Raw genomic sequence first — 12,226 nt, forward strand, 5'->3', positions numbered from 1 at the left:
TTCTAAGGCTCAATCCCAATTCTCATTTTTACCCCTACCCCTTCGTCTACCCCTTCCCCCTCAAAACAGAGTGCCAAGGGCTAGAGGTGAAGATATTCCCCTAAGAAATGGGACAGCAGTCAATTACCGCTATGTCATGAAACGTTGTCGCTAGCTGGCTGCTACCTCAGCAGAGGCGACAAGTGTTTATCACAAATATTCAAAATGCTGTCTGCAAACATTGTAATGTCCATTGCTTGGGTTTTAGTGTTATTTCTGCGGCTGTCCAGCAGAAATCAAAGGAGGAGAAGATATCTTCGACGCATACAAGTGCTGATGGACCAGTTTTTGGTATGCATGGATTGGCTGTAAATAGACGTTTTGTTGTATTTAACGTTAACCGAGCTAATCAACGCTAACGTTAGCTAACGAGCTTACCTAAACATGTGTAAACATTCGTGTATACATTTATAGCTCGCTTTGGCTGCTCGTTGTGCCATTTTGCCGGTGTTCGCGCTTAATTGTGGGAAAATTCCATGTACCCCTTGGTTGCTAGTGTGGTCCGGGAAAAATCTTCATTTTAAGGGCTATTTGGCCCTAGCCCTTGGCACTCGCCCTCGATCCACAGGAGAATTGGGATACCCCTTCCCCTCACGTGAAAGCGCAAAACTAAGGGGTAGGGCTAAGGGGTAGGGCTAAGGGGGAGGGCTAAGGGATGGAATTGGGATTGAGCCTAAGTCTACTTTGACTACTTTCTTTCTCTTCAATCCTTTAGTAAAGCAACTGAAGCTTTATCTTAGTTCTAATATTAACAGATAATAGATTTTACTTGAGGTAAGGGGTGATTCGTCTACAAGCTTGAGGCAATGCGTTACTCACAAGTAAGCAAAAACACTACTGCAGTTTTACAACAATAACAGTAACATCTGAAGGAACCTTTTACTTTAAGCTACTACCACCTGTCTTTGAACAAAGAACAGCTCTGCTTCAGCTCATGATCTTCAGCGCAGATCTTATCACGGCTGATTATAACTTCCACATGCTTTGCAGGCTCTGTATATGACTTTGCCATAGGCTGCAATCAATACTATGCCTGCAGAGCGTGCATAGTTTAAAAAGAAATTATCAGATCAAGTCATCAAACCATAGAGAATCCGCCTGTCCTTGAGGTTGCAACAATTTGCATAAAATCCATCCGGCTTTGTGGAAGAGATGTTCATTTTTAAGATAGTCTTGTGAATGATTCAGGTTATGGGAGAGGTGCATTAGACACTTCGACTGATGTGCGGCAAACTGTGCAGACAGTTTGCTTTGTGATTCTTGGGTACCACGGTTAGGCACATTGAGAGTTGGACTGGAGCATCAGTTTGTTCTTCAGTGTCTTTCAGATCGATGCCAGCATGTGTGGACACAAATGCTTTGAAAAAATGGATAAGTTTCAAAGTTGTCATCGTCCATTCAGCCAGGAGAACAAGCATTCTGAATTTTAATCTAGTAAGAGACTAAAAGGAAGAGTGTTCTTTGTTGAATATGTGTCAGTGCTGTTTCACTCTTAGCCTGGAAACTGTAAAGTTGTAAAATCTACCTGAATATTTTATGTAAACCTGCGGTTGGTGTGAGAAAGTTCAAGTTGCACTGGTGTGTGTTTCTTCGGTTAGATATTCGGACAGTCTGTTCTTGGCTGCCGCTGTTTGTATCTTGTGGCTAAGCGATGACACAATCTAGATGTCAGACCTTGGGTGTGGGTGTAGCTGACTAGTAACTCAAGCCTGATAATCCAGTGCTGCGCTCTGAGCTCTGAGGGAAAGTCAGCTAAACTTTCTGAGAGCTTGCCTACGGGTCCTCACCGGAGAAAGCGAGGTGAGAAACAGCAGTCTCACATCGCCTCGAAATAGAGCGTTTTCTTTCAGATAACAGAGTTAGAACAGGAGAGGAAGAGAATTAGATAACAGTTAAAGAGAAAAAGGAGCGGGAGACCAGGGAGGCAGGCAAGGCATGCATGCAAGTGTGTAACTGAGTTCTGGCCGGATTAGGCCTGCTTGTTATGGATAAGGGAAGGCAAAGGGACGAGGAATCAGTAGTGGGGAGAGATGAGGAAAAACTGCAAAGCATGCCACGTTAGATGGGTACAGTAGGAGATCTGCAAAGGATCAGTCAGGAGTAAGAGAGAGAGGGAGGGAGCCGTATGGTAGTGAGGGAGAAGCCAAAAAAGCTTAGTTAAGGAGCTTAGTTGAGGTAGGTTAGCTCTGAAGATGGGCTGTATCAAAAAAGAACAGAAAGCGGGCCAGTGACCAGCGTTAAATCCATCTACTGTAACATTAGCATCCCTCCCAACTTCACCCTCCCTCCACCCTCCATCCCTCTCTGCCCCCCCCTCCTGGTTGTGTGTCTTTCATTCCCCCCATCTAGGCATTTTCCAGGTAGACTCCGTGCTCGTCCAATCTCACACCGTACTGCCCTTTGATTGGCTCAGGAGCGTGGTCAATGTGACAGTGTAACGGCGCGTTTAACAGAAGATACAAAAGTCACACACAGCACTTTGGGAAACAAGCGCCTCTTTTTTTTATCCACTTTGTTGTTGTTTTTTCTCTCTCAAAATGATGGGGTTGATAAGTAAACATGAAAACTTGCATGCTGTTTCGATGTTTACCAGAGGAGGGGACGAAGGGGGATGAGGACATTCAGTTCATGGGTGTAAACAAAAACTGGAGACACTGCATTCAGCGCAGGACAAACTCCTCCTTCAAGAGTGTCTAAATTTAAGAAAACGGTGCAACAATGGAAAGCAATGCCCTCATTTACCTGCCTCGCTTTGAACTGAGTAACACTACTCATAAAGATGCCGATTAAATAGATAGTAAGACACAACCCAGACCAATATGACATTACCTAGTACACAAAAAGGCTTGACATTTGTCCTCTCCTTGCAAACCTTCCTTTGGCTAAATGAGACAAACTGTCTTCACCTCTAGAGCAAAATCTTTGGGGCAGAAGCAACAAAAGTCTGTGGAAAATCATTACAACACTGTTCAATTAATTTTGTGAAGGGAGACACATAATGGGATGGTAATGTGTGAACACAAAGAACAGAAAGGCTTTTGCTCCTCGACAAATCTTTGGAGTCACTGCTAAAAAGACTTTTTGTGCAATATGGATCTATAACAATTGCATAAGGAGAGGGAGAGGAAAAAAATGAGAAAAGACAAATTGCCCTCTGGCACATTCATGAAGGTGACTTGAAGGAGCTGCTCCACTTTAGCACAAATTTCCTCCTCCTCCTCCTCCACCTCCTCCTTCTCCTCCGGCCCCTACCGGCCTAACACACGATAGTTAGCAAAGAGACGCTTGCTTCAAAGTGCTGCTCACACCGTTGGTCTCTGCTGTGCTCCTATAGCCACTAAAAGCCTGTTTTCTTAGCAGGATGGTGCCACGTTCACGTCAACTAGAGGGCCTGCCTAATCCTCCTTTGCCATACTGAGTTTGGAAAGGATCATCAGGTAATTGTTTTAGAGGGGCTGCCCCTTCTCCCCACTACCACCCCACCCTCCAACCCCGCTCAGGGCAGCAGTGGCGCCAGCTCGGTGCAAAAATGGTAAGTTGCTTTGGGTTTGTTTTTTTTCCACGGCTAGAGAACGAGGACTCACATGGTATCCCTATGGAGCAGCATAGTGGGGAAATAGAAAGTACAACAAAACATTATACAAACACACACACACACACATGCACGCACTGCACACATGGCTACATGTGCATGCTTGCACCCATCCGTAGTAACACACGGATCCACCCATCTGAGCACACATTTTATCCTGAAACTGAAACCAAAAACCTAACGGCATGCACTGCTCATGGAAAGTGTGTGTCACAGAGCATGTGTGTGAGAAATCCAAGACTCTGTTTGAGATTCTGTGCATCCCATCTAACCATCAGTGTAGGGTCAGATCTCTGAATTGACCCTGTCATTCTGTTGGATTAGGGACGTGCAAAGTCAGATATTCATTCTCATAGTTTTTTTCTGATGGAATTCCTGTTTTAGATAATGAGATACTAAAGACCCACCAATGACAATAATATCAAAGTTCACTATTACATTCAAAAGGATCGTTCAACATTTTAGGAAAAACACTTATTTGCTTTCCTTCTGAGACTTTGATGAGAAGATCAGTACTACTCTCATGCTTCTACCGTAGCTGAATGTAGCTAGAGCTAGCGAGCAGTTACCTTAGCTTAGCATAAAGACTTGAAACAACAATCCTGGCTCTTTACAAAGGTAACAAAATCCTCTACAACTTACCAATTAACAATTTATATCTTTTCTCATTCCACACAAGTGTAAAAACAACAACTTGCTGTTTTACAGGCGGCTACACGCCATACTATATCTGGTCTGGGATCAGTAACTTCATCGAGTTTCTACTGGTTTAATGTCTTTGTGCTAAGCTAAGCTAACCCGCTGCTGGTTCCTGATTTAACGTACAGACATAAAGAGTAGTATCGATCTAATCTTGTAACTCTCAGTAAGAAAGCTAATTAGCATCTTTCCTAAGATACGAATCTACTGTTTATCTTTAAAGGGACAGTTCACCCTAAAATCCAAAATACATATTTTTCCTTTTACCTGTAGTGCTATTTATCAGTCTAGATTGTTTTGGTGTGAGTTGCCAAGTGCTGGAGACATTGTCAATCTGCTCTTGAATATAATGGAACTAGATGACACTTGGCTTGTAGTGCTCAACTTGCCAAAAAAATACACAGAAAAACTCAGCAGAAACATCTCATGACCCGCTTACCCAAGATAATCCACAGACCTTGTTGGGAGCAGTTTCATGTAGGAACTATTTTCTTTCTACTGAACTACACGTGCCAACTGTATCGATGTACAGAAGAAAGATGCAAGGTGAGCTATGCACGCTTGATGGACCCTTCCTTCTACGCGGTGATACAATTAGCAAAGGTAGTTCAGTAGAAAGAAAATAATTCCTACATGAAACTGCTCCCAACAAGGTCTGTGGATTATCTTGAGTAACTGAGTCATGATTTCTGGAAAGAGACATTGCTGTTGAGTTTTTCAAATGTATTTTCTGGCGCTTTGAGCACCACAAGCCGAGTGCCATCTAGTTCCATTATATTCAAGAGAAGGTCGACATCTCTACGGACAATGTCTCCAACACTCAGCAACTCACACTAAAACACTGTAGATTGATAAACAGCACAATAGGTAAGAGGAAAATATGTATTTTTGGTTTTGGGGTGAACTGTCCCTTTAAGGCTGGTAACAGGAAAGCGAGATAGTGAATGAGTGTGTCGCCATTAAAATCCCAAAATATGAATTCCAGAAACCTGCTGAAATGGACTGTATCGAGGTATTACATATATACAAACTGGGCTGTTGTTTTTAGCATGTGGTGATGCCAGTTACACCTCGCTGTGTTCCAGAGGAGCTGGTGTCAAAGGTCAGCTGCTCTTTTTACTGCTGGTTCACCCTGTGAGGTTTAAACCCACCACCCCACAGCTGGAGCTGCTGAGGGTCCGAGAGGATCCAGGGTTGGGCGTGCGAGGAGGGGTGGTTAGTGACAGGTGTTAACACAGGGAGCGGGGAGGGGAGTTAAGAGGAGAGGGGGAGGGAGGGGAGGTACTTAGTAAAAAGCAGGCGAAGTGAGCTGCAGGAGGACATGGAGCATCTGTAGTCAGGGCCTGGCTGACAGCCTTTGTCTGAGCTGATGCTTGACTTTTACACTGCAGCACGTGTACGGTATCATATTGGGTCTGACAAGAACCGCTGCTATAGATCTTCCACTCTCCACCCACCCTACTCAAGTTCCCCTTCCACTCCAACTATGCACAAATGACTTTGAAACATCAAAGCTGGCATTAACGTCTCATTTCCCTATGCAAATGCAAAACGAGACAGGAAAAAAAAAAAGCTTTTCATTTCTCCCTGCCTCTCATTTTCAGTGAGAATCGTTGCTGCCCCCTTGAGACGAAGCCCGATGCGCAGTTTTGGGGAGAAAACGGGTTAGGGGATCCTGGGGGCTGCTCTGCATTACCAAAACAAACCATTCAGCAAACAAACAATTAGATACTCATGAATTATGGACAAGCCATCTAAAATAGCAATGGGGAGTCGTGGAGCGATTGCTGAGCTAATGAATCGTTTTTAAACAGTAGTGGAGTAGCATGTAATATGACTTCCTGTACACATGTGTACAGTATTTATATGTAACCTATCCTGATGATTCCACTCAATTCTTTGGACCAGTGCAGCTGAGTGACTGAGAACAAGGTAACACTGAGAAGCCTGGGACGAAACAGAGAAGTGAAGAAAGAAAGGTGTCTAGTAATCCACAACGCGTGAATGTGCATCAGCCATTTTGTTTTTCAATCTGTCCCCAGCAACATCCATTATTTACAACCCTGTGTTTACCTCTCACAGACGCGCACAGTCCATGCAGCAATGATCCAGGAGGATATACTGAACACCAGCAGAACAGTTCCCGGACAGATGGTCATGAGGGTCTTCATGACAAAGCGTGTGTTGAAGTTGATCTTGTTGAGGGCGCCAATGCTGCGAGACGAAGCGTCTGTGAACAGCTTGCTGTGGAGTAACATGACCCTGCCTATCAGGTAGAGTCTCAGGAACATGGGGATGGAGAGGATGATGTCCACGTCAGCGTCGGCCACCGACGGCGTGTAGGTAAAGGCCAGCCGCGCCGTCCAGGTGAAGACGTACTGGCCCGGGATGGGATGAATGGCACACACCAGCAGCTCCAGCACGATGAAGAAGATCCGCTCATACGTCATGGCTATCCTCCAATCGTCCGCACCATTGTCGACCATAAACAGCTGAGGAAAAAACAGACAAACACCAGGACTTTAGTTTAGTTTGTTTTTACTTGTTATAGTTTGGTGTTTTCTACAGTTTTCCCATGCTCTTCAACTCCTTACACCTCCAAAGTTTTTATCAATACAAAGTTAGACTGTGAGACATACATTATTTAAATCAATCCACAGATTTTTTTTTTGAAATTCTAGTCAAGATCTGAAGAAGTCATGCTGAGTTAGATTAAAATATATATGCAATGAAGGAGAAGACATCTAGACATTTTGCATTTGTTGTAATGCTATAGCCATAAACCAAGATTTGGATATTTAATTTAATACAAATGTGGTAAGTCTGATACAGCTCAGATACAGCAGAATAAAACAAAAAAAAACAACATAAACTGAGATGCAATAATAAAGGCTGCAAAGAAAACCTCATAACAAGCAAGAAATTTGGTTGACAGATTCATTGCATTGTGTGTTATATTTATTGTTAATGGCTACTTAAAGCTGAGATAGGCAGTTTAATTTTGGCGTCATTGGGCAAAAATCCCATAAGAGAGAAAACTGGACTTCTGCACTTCCTCTTGGCTCTGTTTTTAGGCTTAAGAAAATCTACCCCATGACAGGAGACTTTGGCCAATCACAGGTAGTTTCAGAGAGATTACGTTCTACTGGCTGTTTTGCAAATGTAGATGCATGTGCATGTCCCTTCAGATGGTGAAAGCCTGATTAAATGGTGGAAAATCTTGCAGAAAAAGTTGCTTTTCCAGCATTGGCAACAACAGTTTACAATGTAAAGTGTCCCAAAAACAGAAGACTGGCTTATCAAAAAGAGAGTTTAAAAGAAAGCCAGACAATAAATGAAATAAGTGCACATAACTAAGGTTATGCCTTCTGTTGCACAGCAGGCAACTAAACAACGTGTCAACATTGGCAAAGAGTTTCAGAGATGGAGAGAAGATGTTGCTAAAGGCTCATTGCTGCGGCTTCAAGTTCATATCTATATAGCTAACTAGAGCCTCGAATCACAGTGTGTCCTCCGCCTCACTCCCCACCACTACAGGCCACTTTGCTGGGAGAACAGCAGGCAGAAGTCCTGGAAACAGACCTCCAGCCAGCAGCCCCAGCAATTCAAACTCAGCCAGCACTGGGGGGACCAGACTGTTCCGACTCCAAGACTCTGTTGCTGCCATTACACACAGACCTGGTGCTTCCACTGGCCACCAGCCCGCTGTGATCACTGAATTTGAGTTGCTACAGCAGTCAACTGAAGGTCAGTCCCTGGACCACTGCCCGCCCTCCCACTGGCGAAGCAGTCTACAGTGGCAGGGAACGAGACGGAGGGACCGTGGGATAGCTTGCTAATTCTTGTCTCATTTGTGGTCTGATAAAGAAATAGAGAGTTCTACAATTAAATAACGTTGAATAAATCAATATGTGCGGATCACTGGGTCATTGTATGAAGTGTGTACATATGCTCATGCGTGTCTAGTGGGAGGGGATTCGGACAGAGAGGGAGAGCTGCAGGAGAAGGGTGTATTTTCATGTCTCACTTTTTTTTTTGCCCTCTCCAGAAAATTGCATACTCCAGCTTTAATGATAAGAAAAAGAAATTTCTTTGTATAACTAGTGTTAAAGCTTTCTAATTAAACAATATGCCTTGAATGCTGTAACTGTGTCATTACATTCAATTAAATACATGTATTTGTGTACCATATTTTAAAATCTAGTAAATGTTAATCATAAATGCACTGTGTATATTATCATTATTATATAATATATACATTTACTTATAAATAATAAAATCCTCTGCGTAACAATTATCATCTTCACAACACTGATACCAAAAGCTAATGGTATAATGAATAAAAATAATGTTATTTTTTATGTGGTAGACTCACCTGGATTTCCCGGGCATGGTACATTATTATAAGACCAAGCAATATAACAGTGGAAAGGCTGATAAGGCATTTCAGTGCAAATGAGTATGAAGATTCCTATGGTGAGAGAAAGAGAGAGGAAAAAAGACACAATTAACACAAACAATCACATCTTATATACAGATAACAAACTGTTTCTTGTATTCATTGTATATCTAGACTCAACAGATGGCAATACTGACTTGTCCTGATACAACCAAGGATTTCTGAGTTGTATGTCACTGCTTAGCAACGAGGTGAAATGAGGTAGCCAAGCACATTCAAGTGAAAGCTAAGTGTCTTTACTGTTTGCTTACTCAGAATTTTGAATCTGGAAGTGTTGAGTTACGTTGAAAACAAATGCTTCTGATGTTGGCTAAGATAAGGAGCATAAATGAATATGAACACACACATACACATTAAGTATATGCCCGCTAAGGTATATACAGCTACACACACATACACACACAAGTGGACACACATTCTTGCAGACATAGTACTTATTAGCTTAAACGTCTAACTGAGACCAGATAATGGGGTTTTACACACAAACAGCGCAGTCAGGATGTTGCTAAACAATGCAGCTGCAGGTGTAGGTGCAGCCTGATATTATCTATGGACGCTGTTCCCCGCCATCTAAACTACCAATTAATCAAAGCCCAGCACTAACAGGGGGGACTTTCCATTTAATGGTAGGTGCAGAAAAGGCAAGGCAGGGGGGCCACCACAGTGTGCGTTGCTGATGATAAATAGGCCAGCTGGATGCTAGTGCTGCAGTGTTGTGTTTGTTTGTGTGTGTGTGCATGTGGTGTGTGGGGGGGCAATATATCTAGGAAATGAGAACCTGTACTACCCCCCCCCCCCCCATTTTGGGAAAATGCCATTTGATGAATCAATTTAACAGCCATGGTGTAAAAAGGCCGCTCTGCAGCAGGCTAATGATCGCAGGGTTATTATAATAACAACGGCGACAACAAATGACAAGAACGACAAGTGGAAATATCGTTCATAATCGTCAGTGTGTGATGACAGTGAGAGCTGCTCAATATTACTCCGTCCTTCGGTGGTCCATATTACAGAATGTATTTTTAGCTATCAACTAGATTGCTTTGCCCCTCAGGTCGATGACATGTTCTCAAGACATTCTAATGTCTGAAATTGTTTTGAGAAGTCCCTGGTGAAATAACATTGAGTAAACCAATTAATCCACCTGCCAGAGGTTCAAGGATTTTTCAGTCCCAGTGCTCACTGCCTCTTAACGTGCTTCTATCCTTCAGGGCTCACAGAACCTTGGCTGAGCCTCAAGTGTCTGCTGAGCGATGTGACGTGAGATGGAAAATGGACCATCCTGCAGCACATGCTACCTGTCTGATGTGGGACGGGGTGCCGCCGTGCCACTCAGAGATGGGAGGTCATTTCCATTTAAGCTGAGGTCAGCTTGATGAATGGACTGAACCCGGCTCAGTAAGTCACAGACAAACCTATTGACTTTCTTAAAACCCCATAAATCATCCTATAGATTACCACGCTGACTTTCTATATTGCACAGACACACACACACGCAGCGATGTGTAATCTAAAACATCTTCAAAAACGCAAATAGATCTGACAGACACAAATGGGAAAAAATCTCTCTTGTGAAAGGAACATACCAGTGGTTTTGCAGGTTTTAGCCCATTACCTACATATGTTCTTGACATTAATGCTGATGATTTTTCAAAGCATATCAAAAGCTTTTATGTGCCTAGAGATTTGTCCCAGTTGACAGCCGACATTTCTGAAAATAGCCCTTTCTCACAGCGACAGCACCATGGGACAATAATGTAACTGACAACAAAATAAAGGTGACACAGTATTCACATTAAAGGACATTTTACAATCACAAAGCTCCTTTCCCTACAGCAGGAAGTTGTGATGTTCAGTGAAAAGACACAGAAACTCTCTTGTTCTTTGGTGGTTTGAGAACAAAGTATTAGCACGACCACCACCCACTGATGTAGCAGTGTGTCTCAATATTATAAAACATCTTGTCCCAGCTGTACAGCCTTCAAATATCACTCATCACAGTGAAATAAATGAAAACCAGTGGTGGCTTGAAAGGTGGAGAATAACTGCATAACCTTGTGTTACTCTTTATACAATGATCTGTAATAATGTTAAAGTTGCACAATAAAGTTGAGAAGTGAAACGGGTCACGTGCATGGACGAACCCTCAGAGAACTATCACTCTAATGTGCATTTTAGCATCTTTCAGCTCTTGCTATAGTTATACAGCCCGCAACTTTTTTGTTTGGTTGTTCAAGGTGTCCTGTCAACATTTTTACAACTCTTCTAGGGGCCTACACTTAGCGACTAGCCAGAGAACACACAAAGTTAGCAACTAACTAGTGAACAAACAAAATTAGCATATAGCCAGAGAACAGACAAAGTTAGCAACTACCTGGAGAACAGACAAAATTAGCGACTAGCCAGAGAAAAAACAAAGTTAACTACTGACCAGAGAACAGACAAAATTAGCAACTCGCCCATGGACAAACAAAGATAGCAACTAGCCAGTGAACAGACAAAATTAGGAACTAGCCAGAGAACAGACAAAGTTTGCAACTAGCTAGTGAACAAACAAAATTAGCAACTAGCCAGAGAACAGACAAAATTAGCAACTCGCCAGTGGACAAACAAAGATAGCAACTAGCTAGTGAACAAACAAAATTAGCAACTAGCTCGTAAACAAAAGCAACAGCTACTAACTAGTGAACAGCCAAAGTTAGCAACTAGTCAGGGAACAAACAAAGTCAGCAACTAGCCAGAGATCAGACAAAATTAGCAACTAGCCAGAGAACAAATAAAGCTAGCAACTAGTCAGGGAACAAACAAAGTTAGCAACTAGCCAGAGAACAGACAAAATTAGCACCTTGCCAGTGGTGGACAAACAAAGATAGCAACTAGCCAGCGAACAGCCAAAGTTAGCAACTAAAAAGAGAACAGACAAAGTTTGCAACTAGCTAGTGAACAAACAAAATTAGCAACGAGCTCGTAAACAAAAGCAACAGCAACTAACTAGTGAACAGCTAAAGTTAGCAACTAGTCAGGGAACAAAGGAAGCAACTAGCCAGAGAATAAACACAGTTAGCAACTAGCCAGAGAACAGAAAAAGTTAGCAACTAGCCAGTGAACAAACAAAATTAGCAACTAGCCAGGGATCAGCCAAAGTTGGCAACTAGACAGAGAACAGCCAAAGTTAACAACTAGCCTAGTTACTGAAAAAGCAAAAGAGTATGATGCTAAAACAGAGACATGTCTCTTTTCTCCTTATTTGTCTGGCAAAAGTTAGCAACTAGCTTATGAATACAGCATTACATGTAGTAAGCCAAAAGACAAACCTACTTTTCTCACAAGCTGGTGAGGACCAAAACAGCACTAAAACAAGTATAAATATTGGACTTACATTCATCAGGTAGCCAGAGGCATGACTCCAAATTAATGCTAATGCTGTACGTGTAAAG

The 12,226-nt window shown here is 42.6% G+C and overlaps 1 protein-coding gene across 6 annotated transcripts in view; it reads right to left on the minus strand.

Annotated features, from left to right (window-relative positions):
- The window catches only part of kcnn1a (potassium intermediate/small conductance calcium-activated channel, subfamily N, member 1a), a 75,988-nt gene that overhangs the window by 25,483 nt on the left and 38,279 nt on the right, over nt 1–12,226 (minus strand). For 2 of the 6 annotated variants that reach the window (XM_049599020.1, XM_049599021.1), the window contains exons 3-4: nt 8,706–8,801; nt 6,404–6,822 (exon numbers count right to left, since the gene is read on the minus strand). In XM_049599020.1, the coding sequence (XP_049454977.1) occupies nt 6,404–6,822; nt 8,706–8,801 (515 nt within the window). Of the gene's footprint in view, nt 1–6,403; nt 6,823–8,705; nt 8,802–8,926; nt 8,940–10,087; nt 10,187–10,375; nt 10,639–12,168; nt 12,201–12,226 lie in introns of those variants that run through there. The other 4 variants (XM_049599023.1, XM_049599022.1, XM_049599025.1 and 1 more) reach the window with 4 other exon arrangements.

Source organism: Epinephelus fuscoguttatus, linkage group LG15, assembly GCF_011397635.1.
Source record: "Epinephelus fuscoguttatus linkage group LG15, E.fuscoguttatus.final_Chr_v1".
Classification (NCBI taxonomy): domain Eukaryota; kingdom Metazoa; phylum Chordata; class Actinopteri; order Perciformes; family Serranidae; genus Epinephelus; species Epinephelus fuscoguttatus.